Genomic DNA, 17,246 nt, shown 5'->3' on the forward strand with positions numbered 1-17,246 from the left:
ACATATTTTTCAGTACTCTGGGTGTACATCCACACACTGAAAGCAGAGTATCAGAGATGTTTGCACATCTGTGTTCACAGCAGCACTATTCACAAGAGCCTACAGGTGAAAGCAACTCAAATATCCATTGACAGATCAATAAGCAAAACGTGGTATATATATACAATGGAATACTATGCAGCTTTAAAAAGGAAATCCTCTCATGCTACAATAGGGATGAACCTTGAGGGTACCATCAGTGAAATTAGCCAGTCATAAGAGGATAAATACTGTAATAATTCCATTTAAATGAGGTCTCTAAAAGCAATCAAATTTATAGAAATGGAGAGCAGAATGGTGGTTACCAGGGTCTGGGGGATGGGGGAACAGGTTGTTTAATGGGTATAAAATTTATTTCTGCAAGATGGGGAAATTCTGAAGATCTTTTTCACAACAATGTAAATATATTCAACACTACTGAACTACACACTTAAAAATGGTTAAGGTGGTACATTTTATGATGTGGTTTTTACTACACACACAATGTACTTGTATCATTTTGCATACAGGTTTTTGGAGGAGATGGGCTGGGATAGATGTTATATGCTAAAATGTACATGTAGCATTTACCCCTTGAACTGCAACGTCCTTTTAAACCACACACACAAAACCTCTCATAAACTTAAGCATTTATTAAACTATCAAGTACTGTGAATCTTAAATTATAGTTTATTAGGGAGGAATGACCAAGTGCACAGAGTGAAGAAAAACTGGCTAGTCTGTCTTATATTTTATCTTTGTGATTATTTGATTTATGTCTGTCTTCTCCACTAAGCAGACAGTAAGCTTCAGTGTCTGGTTTTATCCATCATTTTATGTCCAGGGCCTAGGAAACAGTAAATGAATATCTACTGAATGAATGAATATGGTATTAATTAACATTTGGAGATGTGGTAACACCCATAGTCACTAAATTCAAGTGTAATTAGAGATATATCATAAAGGAGGCAGAATCAACTTTCAAAAAACTAATTTTAATCAAAACAAAAATTGTTGATCATTAACAAGTTTATAAAACAGTGATTTTAGTTACATAAATAAATTGATATCAGTGTATCAAATCTTAATTACTTTCAACTTCATGAGCATGTTTACATGAGTGATGAAGTACAACCTTTTTTTTTTCTTTTTACCTATTATAATAAATAAAATGGAGCACATGAAATAGTTCTAAACAAAAATACCTACAAACATACCTCTAGCATGTTCTCTAATGAAGGGAACAAGAGACACTGGACAACTTTTGCACCAAAACATAAAAATTGCTTTAAAAAGCACAAGGTTACAGAACCATCAGCTAAAGGAAAGACACTATACTGTAACCAAAGTTGGTATTTAATAATATAATGAACAGTTTGGTAGTTAGATCTCCAGTTTGGTTATTTTAAAGCATTAAGACAAGGCAAGATAGAAGGCTGCTTTTGTTTTGAGTAATTCTAGAGAAAATAAAATATATTTAAAAAAAAGAAAGAAAAACTGAAAAGTAGAACAGTCATACCTACACAACTTTCTGTCCTGCACAAAGTCAAAATACCTATGCAGAATAGATATATAATATATATAATGTTATTTGTGCACAAAGGTTAGCTTATTATTAGCTCACTGCAAAGGCGTAATGTATCATATGTCAATTGTTTTGGAAAACATTTTGCGTTTTGTGTCAAAAGGATATTTCTTTTAAGTTTCCTAGGCTAGGAGGCACGAACCCCAAATTCCGGCATACTGTATATTCTTAATGCTAAGGCTTGCTGCTCTGGCTGTGTGTTTTGTTGTCCCTCTTTATTCTAGTGCCTGTTACAAGCATGTGTGGTGTAGTGGTTGTTGGTGGTGGTGGTATGTGTCTTGTGTCTGTGTGTATACATATATATATGTATACATAAATTGTATAAATATATATACATATATAATTTCTCCCAATAGATCTCAGTCCAACCATGCAATCCAAAAGGTGGCTCTGCATAGATGCCCAGCATGAAGTTCACTGCCTGAGCCAACCCTGAAGCAAGGCGCACTTTTAGTCCTTCTGATAGGTTTTCTCTCCATTGTTTTTTTGTTTTTGTTTAAAACCAAGCTACTGCAGCTTCAAGTATTTTGCATTACATAGAATATTTTTATAAATTAGTTAATGTTATATTTTCAATATTCAGACATATACTATAATATATATACAGTACAATAAATGCTCTCATTCTTTTTTTAATTTTTTTTTTTTGATAAATCCCTGAGAATGTATGTTGACAGTCGCTAAGTTTCCACATGCACAAGCATTGTGTGCCATGCTTCTGGACGAACAGCACTGCAAAGCCACGTGGGTCAGCCTTTTAACTATTAGTATTTCATTTTGTTGGTTTGTTTAAATATGCTGAAAATGCAAAGATGAGTTACAAAGGAGTAAAGCTGAATCCATTCGAGGTACTTATCACAGGATGGAGGTGTTTTGTTTGGTTTTTAAAGCCATTTCAATTATTTTTTTTGAGGCTGTGAACGTATACAGAAAACAGGAGAGCTATGTGGACTTTTGCCACTTGACAACATATACTCAGTGTAAACCAAACCTTTTAACCTCTCTCTCATACAAAACCAAAAGAAAAAAAAATTAAAAAGCATAATAAAACAAAAGAAAAAAAAGGAAGAAAAAGGGAAAAAAATTAAAAACACACAAACTTTCACAACATGACAATTTAGTCTGCAAACGCAATATAACTATACACATATAATACCGGTGTGGCTCTGTTCTTTAAGTTAAAAAGGGTACAAAGGCAGGCTCAAGTAAAAACGAACTGTCCCTCCCTCCCCACCCCCACCCCCACTCATACAAGTTCTATCAACCAAACCTCTCCCGAACCAACATCATCAGTTTCTTTTTGCCTTTGTAGATTTGTTTCAGGTTGTCGATAAACTGTGTAAACTGAATGTGTCCATCATGCGCCATTAGGAAGGTCTCTCGGGCCTTGCTGAGGAACTCTATGAACTCACTATAGTGCCGAGGACTGATGTGTGTGAGCCGTGAGTGCGTCGTGTTGATGTAGGCCCCGATCGTGGCATCCAAGAGTTGCCGCAAGGGGGCTTTGTCCAGTGACATGAGCTTACCAGAGTTCCTCCTTCCATGAAGTCCCACCATGCCAGGAGTGGTCAGAGTGCATCTGCGCAAAATGTCTGACAGTACCGTGGCACACTTGACACTCTTGACCACCAGAGGTATTATAGCTGCAAGCTCATTTTTACCAAGGGAGTGGCTAAGTGCACAGGCCCACAAAACGTCATTAATGGCAGGGTGTGTGTCCTGATTGTAGCTCAGGTTGAGATGGGTCATGGCCAGGGTGGCCAGCTTGTAGGCCCTCATGGGATACCCGCGGTGCTCCATGTACCGTGCTATCGTAAAGAGCTGGGTGTAGCTCATGCCGGTTGTAGCAGCGTCGAGAACAATTTGGTACGCCGTCTCAAAAGCTATGTGATCCTTTTCACACAAGGTCAGGGCAGAGAGGGCACAGTTCTGAGGGTCCTTCATGGCGCACTGCAATGCAAGTGTCCGCGCGCTGCTGGCCAGCTTTTCCTGCTGGTGGCAGTCCAGGTGGAGGCGGACGATAGTGCTATTGGACATCACGGTGGTCGCAACAATACTTGTGGCTTCAGTGGGAGTAAAGAGCGTAAACCAGCTCTGCATGATGCTGTCCAGGGCATAAACACCTGCAAGAAACAGAGAAGCCCTATTACTGACGAGAGGCTGCCCAGAGGTCTTGCCTTATTTCTACTTTGTAATCAGTGCTTACATTGTTAACCATCACAGGACATGAGCTAGACCAGAAAATCCTGTAAGGTAATGTGCCTGGGAGCAACCTTTTAGAATAAGGTTATTATAGATTGTTATTCAGTGAAATGCCTGAAAGGAACATGAACTTCCCGTAATAAAGAACTAATCCTCTCGGTAGCTGGTATTTGCACTGTGCTGCTGCTTGCTTGCCATTTCAGACAATGGCTTTTTGCTAATGAGTTCTAGTTCACTGGGGCCTTCTGTCAGTTACCCACTATGGAATCTGAGTCAGAAAATCTACAACCCTGACCAAAATAGGGAAATTTTATGTGGTGTGTGTGTAAGTGTAAACAATACAAAATGACTAAACAAAAAGCAGCCAGAAAATTCGACCTATAATCAAGAAAAAAAGTCAACAGAAGCAGACGTAGAGATGACCCAGATGTTTGAAATGGATGACATGGTTTAAGTACACAGACCCAATATGCCTCAGCTATAGGAAAATCCTAAATATGAGCAATTTAAAGAGCAGGTACTAAATCTAAGAGAAATTAGGCCTATGTGTTTGTGCAGGGGTAGGGGAGTTATGCAGCAGATCTTGAACTGGTATTATGTTGCTTTACTAAAGCATCACCTTAGTAATATAAACATTTTTATATTTAGACCAATTTCCCTTTTTCCAAAATAACAAACCATTACAGATGAATAAAAGTAACAAGGAAAATGCTTTTACAGTATCTGCTGTGCCTGTCTTTTAGATAAACACCGAGGCATCATCAGTGTCTTCTCAGCAAGAGTGTGTACTCTTTTCTGATGCAAATAGGAAGACAACAGTTTAACCAACATTTATTTTAGACAGCCATCATTTTGTTTGCATTCACACTCTTGCCAGGAATATATGGGGTTTTTTTCAGTTCTGATTTACTGCTGGCGAGGGGAAATAGCTGGTTGATGGGTTTCACAAACTGCATCCTATGGTCAACCAGGGGATCTTCTTACAGGTACTACAAATTCTCACACGTCTGAAAGCTCACATAAACCACACACAGTGGTCATTTCTCTTGCTGGATACCATGACTAATGCCCTTAAGATGATGGGGAAAAAACTCAGTGCAACTAGATAACTTTATATCATCTTCATTCAAGTGCCCTGAACCACTAAAGCCATAGTCCCAAGCTAATTTCAAAGATGGTTTCCAACTAACCAAAGATTCACTCTGGAACTGTTTAATATAAAACTATAAACTTGATTATCACAAAAAGTTACTAGAACACCTTAAGAATGACAGAACAATTGAATACAAAGTGCTTACTCCCTGACTTATTCCATTTTAACTAAGAGGTTGGAGGGAGTTCCCTGGTGGCTTAGTGGTTAAGGATTTGGCATTGTCATTGCTATGGCTTGAGGAGTTTGAGCCCTGGCCCAGGGAACTTCTGCATGTTGTGGGTGTGGCTTAAAAAAAAAAAAAAAAAGGTTGGAGTCCCACAAATGTGAAAGTAACAATGCAAATATTTATAATTGAAGGTTGGAGTTTGGGGTTGGGGGAAGGGAGAGCCTGTAGATTGTTAGAAGGGGCAGGAGCATTGGAGAAGTCAAGGTAAAAGAGTGAAAATGTTCTTGTATGTATGTGGAAATGGCAAATTAAATCTGACCACAAGACACCTGGTCAAGCTTCTCGTCAGATTTTACCTACCCACTTCAGTAGCACACGTTACCAGCCACCTCACCATCTCCCGCCGTCGCCAGTTTAACGTTGACAGTGTCATTCGCATAACCTATAAAGATAGGATGACAAAATTTGGGTGGAAGATTATCCTGAGTCAATGGGAAAATAAAACAATTCATTCCGGATATAAATTACTAAGCATACTCCCTATGACCAGGAAGGTGATCTGAAGCAAAGCTCTGCATATGAATTTGGATCTGTCCAGGGCTCCCCTTGCTGGCCATGCACCAGCCTGGGAGGCAGGAAGTCCTAGTGGGTCAACTGACCAGATGGGCCCATTAAACACAGTCCATGCCTTCTTCTCCTCCCCAGCTTTAACATTCCATGGTTCTGACCTAGAACCCTGAGCTGGCAAAGAAGTTTAAAAAAAAAAAAAATTGTTTTAGTCATTCCTTCAATCTCTGTTTGTTTTTTTTCCTGGCAATTAAGAGATAACTGCAGGTCTATGGTAGGAAATCACTTCTGGCATCATTAATAATCTGATTTTGTTTTTCATTTTCTAATAAGAAATCCCCAAGATAAAATTAGCCATCTCTTCCTGCTTCTCTCATTTTTAAAGATTCAGAACATCTAGGGATGAAATACCCCTAAAGCCTTGTAAGGCCCTGTGGGAGTTCTTCCCAGATTCTAGGAAGAATGAGGCAGGGTGTAAGCTCTCAGTAACCCAAAATTTATCAAAGAAATTTGCCAAAATTCCAAATAACCAAAAAACTCATGTTAATGCCTCTTTCAGAGGCAAATGATAACAAAAATAAGCCAAATAATAAGAATTTCTTTTTTCAAAGAAACTTCTAAAATGTCATTGAATAGGCATTTCCTGGTGGCCTTGTGATTAAGGATTTGGTATTGTCACTGCTATGGCTTGGTATTGTCACTACTATGGCTTGGGTTTGACCCCTGGCCCAGGAACTTCTGCATACCCTGGATAGAAAAAAGAAATTAAAAAATAAAATAGTCATCATATAGCTTAAATGCAGTCTCCCAACCCTCTATTGTACAGTAGTATATATGGGAAGTGCATATTCTTATTATCTAATTCTTTATTAACCACTGTAAGGAGAATCCATAACTAGAAAATCATATTAATCATCTAACCAGGGCATTCTAGTCCTCATACTTTAGGAAATTAGAAGATAACAATTTCTTTCCCTGCTTTCTTTTGTAGGGGGTGATTACAAATGATAATAGAGATTCCCTGAGAAAAGTAGAAATATAAACTTTTCAGTTTATGCCTCATACAGTAATGTTTCCAGACATTATAAGGCAACAAATATCTATCTGCATGACTAACTCAAAATGTCCTTGGTAACTTGTCTAAACAGGCTTGCTGAAACTGGACCCTGGCCCAATCCGTCTTCCTTTACCTAATTTTCTCAGGGTTAGAAAAAAGGGAGCTGGAATTGTCCTTCTGTTATGAAAATGCAAACATCAATAAAATTCCATACTACTCCTAAAAATTTAACCCTAACAAATGAATCTTTATTATATGTGAGGACTTGATTTATATCTCTTGCTAGTAAACATTCTTCTTTAATCATTAAAGGCGAAACAGTGATGTTAAGGCTCTAATGCAGAAGATGATTTTTTTATTGAAGACACAAGTCGGGCTTGTAAATGTACAGTCCTGCACATCAGGCAGCAGGCTGGTTCAGCTGGGAATGACCACAGCTGGGAAATACGGTGCTCTCCTGAAGTCTAATAGATCTGTGCACCAAAGAGTCATGTACCAGCACTGAAAGAATTCAAACAATCAGCAACAACCCTAGGATGGTGCCTTTATTTAGCAGTCCTGGTGCCCCAGGAAAGACCACCAGTCATATACCTGCAGGCCCAGCTCCAGAGACACTTTCAAAAGTGTGATGTCTGGCAAACTGTCCATGAGAGTTGCTATTTTAAATGCATCTTGGGCAAGCTTGAAGATGTGGGATGAGGAGTGAATGTTTTTCTGGATGGATTCTAATACTGTTTCCAGCCTCCGAACATCGCCTGCAATGAACAAGGGGAAACCAAATCAAAGCAAAGCAAGGCAAATCAAAATGAACAACAAAAAAAAATCACATACATAACCACATACACACACACAAACACACCCCCGTACATGCACACACAGGGAATGAAAAAAAAAGGGAACAAAACATAGAGCACAAGTTAATTTACATGAAATGTTCACATATGGCACAGATGTTACAACTAAGTGTCCTAAGGTTATGAATGCCTGTGAATCTTGGCTTCACAAAAAAAGATACACTGAGACATATGCTCAATGACCAAAAGCACATGTGAATCAGAACCAGCATGAGACACAGCAAAAAGCTCTTGGTTCCTACTTATGTATTTCTGGTGAATATTCCAGGGAGAAAAAAAATTTAACCCATCTTTTTAATTTGCTTCTGAAGCTCATCCACCATTTACATGGCATGGTAACTAAACCTAAACTCTGTCAGCAGCAAGTTTAATGATACAGTTAAATGAGGAAAATGCCAGCTCAAATGAGTAGCACTTGTTTTACCTCATAAGCTAACATCTAAAGAAAAAGATCCTTACAACATTTGCACCACTATAGAAAATTTGATAGAAAACATGACCCTTTAAAGAAAAAAAGGCAAACAAAATAATCATGAATTCTCAGGACAACTCAGTACCTTTGGCTGCAGTTAGCATGGTGGACGCCAGCTCACACTGCTGGGATTCAATGTGGCTTAGAGTGAACCAACGAGGGTATCGGTTGGGAACAACTGACGCAATGTGGTGGGGGCGGGTGAGGTCTCCTGTTGGAGCAGTAGATTCCAATACTAGCAACCTGTAATGACAAGACAAGGCAAGTGGCTCTTAGCACGTGTCCATCACCTTGGCCACAGGGACTGGCCAGAGGCCAGAGGAGTGGGTAGTTTCTAGAAGAGATTGTTCAGGTCACGGTGAAAGAAGTGCTGGGACATCTACACTCTGCTTTCTGGAGCTAAAGTTACCTCATTAATTGCTCATTACTCAAACCAAGGATATTTCCTTTTGTTAGCATCATTCAGAAAATGGCAATATTCAAGGAAATTAAGAAATGTAATGATGGAGAGGTTTGAAACACAGGTCTTAATTTTTACCTACTGTCAAAGTTCTGAATCTTATCACTCATTAAAAATAAAAATCAAAAAACTGATACTGAAGTGGATATTTAAGACTGAGGTTACAAAAGAGATCAGTAGACAGCTGAGACAAATAAGCTTATTAAAGCAAAATAAAAGGGGAAGTAAAATAAAAATTACTTCTTTTCCATATATTCATACTTTCTGTAGAAGTTGTTCCTTATTACTTCAGAAAGTTGTAGTCAGAATATGTTCTATCAATCATACCAGAGAGGATGAATGCAAATAATCCCAGTATCTGTCCCTTGACAGTATCACATAAATTCAGCATGATTTCTTTTTTTTTGTCTTTTTTTTTGGTCTTTTGTCTTTTTTGTTGTTGTTGTTGTTGCTATTTCTTGGGCCGCTCCCGCGGCATATGGAGGTTCCCAGGCTAGGGGTTGAATTGGAGCTGTAGCCACCGGCCTACGCCAGAGCCACAGCAACGCGGGATCCGAGCCGCGTCTGCAACCTACACCACAGCTCACGGCAACGCCGGATCGGATCGTTAACCCACTGAGCAAGGGCAGGGACCGAACCCGCAACCTCATGGTTCCTAGTTGGATTCGTTAACCACTGCGCCACGACGGGAACTCCAGAAGTTGTTCCTTATTACTTCAGAAAGTTGTAGTCAGAATATGTTCTATCAATCATACCAGAGAGGATGAATGCAAATAATCCCAGTATCTGTCCCTTGACAGTATCACATAAATTCAGCATGATTTCTTATTTCAATCTATTTTTAAGAATATGTTGACAAACAAAGAACAATTATTGAAAGAAAGCACAGGCTTAGTGGTCTCTTCCAAATCTAAACACCAAAGAGATTAGTCGAGTAGCTACAACTGCAATTAATTCCTTTACAATCATCAAAGCATTTGACTTTCACTTAAGTACACCAGTGTTGGGACTACGAAATAAGAGCTGGGGACCAGGGGAAATTAGCAGGCTCAGGGTGTGATGTGGGGCTTGGGGCCTCACCCAAGAGCAATTGTTGCTCTGGTAAGCTAAATGCCTCAGTCCCTTTTTCTTTTATCGAGGGATAAAGACATGTTAGCAGTAAATGGTGGCAATCAAGTAAGAAGAATTTTAGTGGGGTTGTTAGTTATTAGCTCTTTAAAAAACCCAGAATGTCCTTGTTTTCACAGGCAGATCCTTCCAGAGCTGCTGTAGAGGAGACTAATCAACTTCCCTGGAAAGATAAGAAAATGATTATGAAAATGCCCTTCCCTCAGCACACTTCATGGTCTAGAAAGACTAAGAAGCAAGTAAGCTGTCTCTTTTCCTTCCTGGTCCCCTAGCTGCCTTGAGATGTCCTGAGTTCACGCCACTTACCATCCACAGCAGTCTTTTGGCTGGGGGCATGAGGCAGGTAGAAGAGAAGAGGTGGAAACCAATTCCGGGGAGCCATGCTACTATCTCCCATGAACAAGCTGCCTTGGCAGTAACCAAGGGCAAACATAAATGAGTTTCTGAGTGTTAGAAAAGCAAACATCCTCACCTGACAGATACCTTCACTTAAAGCCAGAACCAGAGAGAAACTTTATGCTATTTTACCCTTAAACTTTATAGTAGTCATATCAGAAGCATCTCGTGGCATCACAACATTAGCATCCTTTCCTTTGCCACAGGAGCAGAATTCTTATGATTTGAGTAAAGCATTTGTCTTATCTGACAACTTCTATTTTAGCTCCCCAAAATGGGAAGAGGAACTTATAAAATTACGCTCTAAGACACAAACCAAGTATACTAAGTAATTTCATGGGGAACCTTTACTTTTGTTAGTTATTTGTTTTTCAGTATTTTAAAAATAGACAAGAGAGAACTTTTAAGGTTTCTCTATAGGTTAGTATGATTCCATGTTGCCAAGGAAAGCATGTCAAATTAGTCACATTAAAGGATGTCAGCCTCAATACACAATGACACACAGGTATACACACACACACTTGATCACTGTGTAAAAAAGAGTTCTCCTGAGATCGATCGATAAGCTATATTTATACAAGCAAGGAATTGTTTTTGAATCCACTACACTGGTTGCAGACATAGTATGATGAAAAGCTTCTGTGAAATCAAACTATTCTCCAGAACCTCAAGCTTTTAGGTATGTACATGGTTTGTCTTTAGGTGGTGGCACTTAACAGGGTCTAATGTGCACTTTATCAATGACTGTGTTAATTAAAAAAAAAAAAAAAAAAACAGAAAAAAGGAAAAAAATTCGTATTTTAAAAAAAGGTGAATATTCCTTTCAGGTCCTTAAAATTTAGAAGGCTACATATAAGACTGAAAGATGTAAACCTGAATTCATTAAAAAAATTCACCTAGAACAAATTCGTGATAAAAAAAATCATTTGGTGAATTGACTTTAAAAAGGGTGAAAACAGGCAGAGAACAACATATTCTAACTGTATTACTGAAAAGGACTAAGGAGGAGACAGACACAGAGCAGAGGAGAGCAGATCCTGGAAGATCCCCATATATAAGTAATGCCTTCAAATATTAGATACAGCTCCCATTTTCTCTCGTTCTCTAGTTGAGCACAAAGGTTTTTCGGTGCTGAATGGCCTTCCTGCACTACTGATGAAACGTGTAAATAAGCGGATGTGAAGGACTTCCTCATTTATTACATTCAGTGTAAATATGTATTATTTACCACTGTTTTAAAAATCTATTTTTTTTTTCCAAAACAATTATTTAAGAAGGTTTCAACTGTTGCTGCCCTATGGTTAAACTCGACCTGAAATTGTTCTCTATTCCCAAATTCTAGCCTTATGTAAAAGAACGATGAAACCACCATGAGTATTAGTGTGACAGCGGTCGAGGAGAGAATTCTTACTTTAAAACGAAAGCCAAACAAAACAACAAACCACCACCATCACAACCCAAGAAGCATGAATAAATAGTTTCCTTAGGCTTTCTGCTGCCTATAAGAAACAAGAATGAGTAAGAAATCAGTTAACAGCCATTTTTCCCAGTGGGGAATTTGGATTGCCCCTGCCCGGCTGGGCTGTGAAATACGTACCGCATTGCTCTCAGTGCAATTTTGTATGCCAATTCAGCATCATGAGGTAGGAGAGAGGTGAAGAGATACTTGGCAAATGTGTGCATTGGAACGCTCTCCCGATGGATTATTTCGCCTAAACCACTATACGGTCCAGCTGTAGGAAGAGAACATACACCTTTTACACTCCTAAAAAAGGAACTGACTTTGTGTATACTTTATTTTTTTTTGCTTTTTAGGGCCACACCTGCAGCATTTGGATGTTCTCAGGCTAAGGATCAAATTGGAGCTGCAAGCTCCTGACCTACACCACAGCCACAGTAATGTAGGATCCGAGCCAAATCGGCAACCTACACCACAGCTCTTGGCAATGCCTGCATCCTTAACCCATTGAGAGAGGCCAGGGATCGAACCTGCATCCTCAGGGATATTAGTCCGGTTCACTACTGCTAAGCCACAACAAGAACTCCCTAATTTAAATTTTTGATATAAAGTTATAAACAATACTCATCTAGTTATGAATATAATCTAAATGACCCAGTAGAAATGAAGATGATTCTTAGTCAAAAATGATTCTATAGAATATAATATCCAATACCAAATTCACTTCAGAAATACTCAATTCCTTGTACCACAGCTAAACGGACAATCAATCTTGCTGTGGCTGTGGTGTAGGCCGGCAGCTGTAGCTCTAATTTGACCCCTAGCCTGGGATCTGCCATATGCCATGAGTGTGGCCCTTAAAGGGGGGGAGGGCACATAAATAAATAAACAAACTTCTGAGGCAGGAAACCTGACTGAATTTAAGAAAGACCCTCTTTCAATGTGTGATAATCTGAGCATCCAGATTTTCAAATGCACAGATGACTCTACAGCTTAACTCTGGAACCTGCGCCAGACCCAATCAGTCTTAGGGGCACAGATAAAGCAGGTTCCAGAAGAGTGTGCTCTGTCTCTTGGGGAGGTATGAGGAGGACTCTAAACCACAAACCTCAATACAAAGACTTTATTTGGGCTTCCAAAGACCAATTTTAAAAGCAAAATTACATTTAAGATGTCAAAATCCATTTCTTAGTAGTTTAAGACAGCCATGGTGGCAGAGCTGACTTCCCCTGTGTACTTTCTGAATGTTACCCTAAGAAGGGCAATATAGACTTTTAAAATAAATTTTGAAAGGAAACCACTGTGGTTAGTTCAACTACTTTCCGCTTAGGTGCTTTGAGGTTTAGTTACTGTAAAGTGTTTAATAAATTAGTTTCCATGTCACCTTTGGGTAACATCTGTTTCATGAAGTCTAGAATTATGAACCATGACACTACTGCTCAAAGGACATAATACATTTGTTTTCTGTGAGAAAAATCAGTCTGGTGAAGAGTTTAGAATACAAGAAATGCAGCTCAGAAGAAATGAGAAGAGTTACTGAAGCAGGCAATGTGTAGGACTATGATACATTTTAGGTCATTTTAATAGAAGTTGTTTTTGCATTTCATTGTTCTAATTAGTATTTTTTATTTGTTCCTTATTTAAGTACTTTGAAAGTCATACAAACAACTTATTTTTTTATGTAGACAGACTAAAATCCATCCCATATTTCAAATTTTACCAATCTATTAATCTTTTTTTGTTGTTGCTGTTAGGACATTTAGTGATCTGATGTTCTTCAGAAGTTGAAGCACCATTACAGTTTTACCTGTCATTCATATAATGAGGCCAAATTATTTATTATACACTAAATGTTTATCCTTCCCACCAAATTTCTGTGTTAAAGCCCTAACTTCCAATGTGACTATTTGAAAATAGGGCCTTTATGGAGGCAGTGAAGGTTAATGAGGTCATGAGGGCCCTGATGTGGCTCAACAGAGTATGTCCTATAAAAAGAGACATCAGAAAGACTGCTCCCTCTGTCTCCTTTGTGAGTGTACAGGGTGAAGGCAGCCATCTACAAGGCAGGAAGAAGGTCCTCACCAGAAACTCAATTAGCCAGCATCTTGAACCTGAGCATCTGGGCCTCCAGAACTGTGGGAAATAAATTTCTTTTGTTTAAGCCACCTAATCTATAGTATCTTTTTATGGCACCCTGAGCAGACTAAGACACTGACTCTATTATTTTATTAAGGTCTAATTATAGTAACCTTGAATATTATCCATCTTCATTTCTCCTCTATTTCCTTTCAGTGTTTCCCTTAAACCATCAAGTTTTCTTTTTGTACTCTTCAGGAAAAGCCAGGATATATAACCAACATAATGACACATCCACAAGCAAAACATTCAGTCAGGTATCAGAATTATTTGTAAATTAAGAATCAGTGTAATCCTTGAACTCCAGTGTACTGATAATGAAAAACTGAAATTTGGTATCTAAGTTCCCCAGAGGTGCTTTTCCAATATGCCAAATGATCCATTATGCCTGGAAGTGACTGACACTCAGCAACAATACAGGGTTATTGCTTCCGCTATTTCAGATACCCGAGTCTGCTAATTTGCCCCTAAAATTTACAAGGAGTAAATGCATAAAGAACTTGGTGTGCCAGTGCAGTCATCTCAATCATGAAGTGCTTATCTTTCAGAGTTTATAGAAATGGTCCCCTGGCTTCCCCGTGGACTTCTTCCTGTTCTGTGCCACCCACTCCTTGTAAGCCTAGAAAGGGTGGGAGAGAGGAGGCTGGGAAGAGTCAGTGGAACTCCTTATCGGGCACAGTTCTCACTAAAATGTTTAATGGGAACGTGTGGACTAATTAAAGACTAAGGTAAGTTTAAAAATACTCATGAGTAATGAACATGGAGACATTTTAAAAAAGCAAGTAATAAACAGATATCAGACACTATCAACTTTGAAAAGCACACATCCTCTTCTTTCAGGATAATGAAAATCAAAAGTTAGTTACCAAGAGTTACTGAGAGCCAGCATAAAAAAAGTTCATGGCTAATGATATTACTTATAGCAAAAGGAATTATATGAGAGGAAATGAAAACAGTAATGAAAGAATCAGGATAACCTGAAATTTGCCAAGACAGGCTTTTATCTTTAGAAGAAAAAAACAAAAATCAAAAAAACTTCAGGAGAGTGCTTCAAAAAATTATTAGGAATTTTTACCAAAATTAACTATGCATGTTATTCGGGAGAACATTTTCCATTTAAGATGCACTTCTAAAACACATAAATGTATAACATATTTGATGAAAATATTTTTTTCAAATAAATCTTTAGCTCTGGAAAAATAAAAGAAGGCTTTGGGGAATGCTATTTTCTCTAAGTCTCTTCCCTAAATAACACATATAAGATACTATATATCACAGAGAATTCCACAGTAATAACACAAATGCACTTGACAGAAGCAATTTAAAAAATTTGACATCACCTAAGTCTGTGTAAAAGATTAGGCTATCACGTTAGCTATACTTATTTTTTTTTTCAAGAAAAAAAAATTTTTTTCAAAGCAATGCCAGCCAAAATTTGTTAGGCCCTTTAGCTCCTGACCTTATAAAAAAAAACTAGACTTTGCCTTAGTGATGCTATGATTCTATGAAACTTTTAACTTGATGAATCTACACCTAATGAATTCTCTGAAATAATCAGTGCTGTCTGTGGTGCTTTGTTAGCACGTGCAAATGACATTCAAAATCCAGATGTCATGTAACAGCCAATAACATGGAGGATGCCAACCAATTTCCATTTTATTACTTAACCAATCAAGCAAAGAGGAATATGGCTATCAGCAATAACTCACTAAATATCAAACTTGCATTTACCTCAGGAACAACACAGACTAAATAAAACATCCTTTCAAAGCTTGTGGCATTTAAATGGGGCTCATTTCTAACAGGTCATCTTACATGACCACCTAAATCAAATGATAAATGATTTTTTTAAATTAAATGATCCTGTTTTTTTATTAAATGATCCTATTTTGGGAAATGGAACATGCCAATGTACTTAGCGACCATACCAATCAAGATAACTACCATATTAAAGGCATTCAAATAGTACTTTCAACATAGAAAGTTTAGTGCTTAAATAAAATGGACTAAACATGTGGAAAAGTTCTTATCATACTACCTTCTAATAGGAAGACTGCTTGCTTGCGAAAAATTTTCACCAGTGTGTCATCCAATTCAATTTCCTGAAGCTTGGAAATGAGTTGCTCCTCATTTCGGCAAACCTTCTCCTGGGTGTACAGCCCATCAGGCATGATACGCTGCTGTCCCAGTCCTATCAGGGCTACTTCCACAGCTAGCGTTAAATAGGATTCCCCTTCTTCTAGGAATTTGTGTGCAGGTAGATGCTGGTATTCCAGAGACTTGCACTGTCCCATATTCTCTGTCACAAAAGAAATCAGAGTTCAGAAACTGCTTTTGCAGGTACTCTGACCTGATAGTTATTACAATTATTTATTTTACCCCATACTCTTAAAATTCTCAACTTAATTCCAAGAAGGCCAGAAAACCATGTTTCTTAAAGTATACAGTTTTCTAGCATCTTTTAAAAATTGATCATGAATAAATATGTATGTTATAGGGGATAAAATATTATATTTTTCTCTCCTTAAAAAATGAATCACCAAAGAAAACTGTAAATCTAAGAAGAGATACTAAGAATACTTAAGAATGAAAAATTTTAAACAGGGGTAAAACTGCATGCAATAGTTACCAGTTTTTCAAGGCCAGCATTAAAAAATTTTTCAGTATTTTTAACACAATGTTATTATCATTTATTATAAAAACAATAGAGAACACAACATATGTAACCCAAGATCATGGTCCTTTTGGTATCAAAGAGTCATCAGTTATCACAAGAGGATGATCCTTTGAGCATTCTCTCATCTCTGATGAGGTGTGTTCCTATTAGACATTTTTAACAAACTTCAACTGTCAAACTCCCAAGGAAAGTGAATTCAGAGTCATAACTTCCACTCTCCTAAGAGAGTTTGGGTCACCCAGAAACCATAAAGACAACAACCATAGGAGAAATTCTGGAGAGTCAAGATAAGTAATCCTCCAAGCTTTCCCTGCCATGGGACAGAAAAGGGACAATCCTTCCCTTCCACATGATGTATGTCCTTATTTCTTATGATGGGAAATAGTCGTAAATGCAGATAAACTCTTAGATGCATAATCACTGACTAGAAGGAAATAAATATTTTTAGGTTCTTGACACATGCTGACAACGCTCAACTCTAAGACTTTCCCCCATTTTTAAAGGTCTGCCTGAAAAGTGTGAGGATATCCATTTCCTTGCTCTCTTGTTAACTGCTAGTCATAAAACAAACTGAAGAAAAACAATGACCAATACCAATTCAGGGTTTAGGGGAAAAAAGCATGAGACAAATGTCAATGGTTTTACCTGTAAAATCTGAGAAGCTTTCATCATCAGTGCGGCAGGCTTCCATAAGGCTGCTGAAAAGAGTACCCACAGGATCCAGGGGGTGTCCAACCCAGCCCTCCAGATTGGTTATTGAGGTTATGCTTTTATGGGGTAGCTCTGTGGAAGAAAAGGGAATTGAGACATGGAGAGAAGTAGAGGGCAGAGAGGCTTTACCGTTTAAGAGCAGCATCTTGACAAATTAATACTAAAGTCAGTTCAAAATTCCTCTTTAATCAAAAAATAAGGATAT

General features: G+C 38.1%; 1 protein-coding gene across 1 annotated transcript in view; it reads right to left on the bottom strand.

Moving 5' to 3' along the window:
- Positions 1–992: 992 nt before the first annotated feature.
- ZSWIM6 (zinc finger SWIM-type containing 6) overlaps positions 993–17,246 on the bottom strand; it is a 203,956-nt gene continuing 187,702 nt past the window's right edge. Inside the window, exons 8-14 of the mRNA XM_047754552.1 lie at positions 16,976–17,113; positions 15,692–15,952; positions 11,656–11,791; positions 8,160–8,317; positions 7,340–7,503; positions 5,485–5,566; positions 993–3,726 (exon numbers count right to left, since the gene is read on the bottom strand). Of these exons, the coding sequence (XP_047610508.1) occupies positions 2,864–3,726; positions 5,485–5,566; positions 7,340–7,503; positions 8,160–8,317; positions 11,656–11,791; positions 15,692–15,952; positions 16,976–17,113 (1,802 nt within the window). The 3' untranslated portion in view covers positions 993–2,863. The remainder of the gene's footprint in view (positions 3,727–5,484; positions 5,567–7,339; positions 7,504–8,159; positions 8,318–11,655; positions 11,792–15,691; positions 15,953–16,975; positions 17,114–17,246) is intronic.

This window comes from Phacochoerus africanus, chromosome 1 (genome assembly GCF_016906955.1).
Source record: "Phacochoerus africanus isolate WHEZ1 chromosome 1, ROS_Pafr_v1, whole genome shotgun sequence".
NCBI classification, from domain to species: domain Eukaryota; kingdom Metazoa; phylum Chordata; class Mammalia; order Artiodactyla; family Suidae; genus Phacochoerus; species Phacochoerus africanus.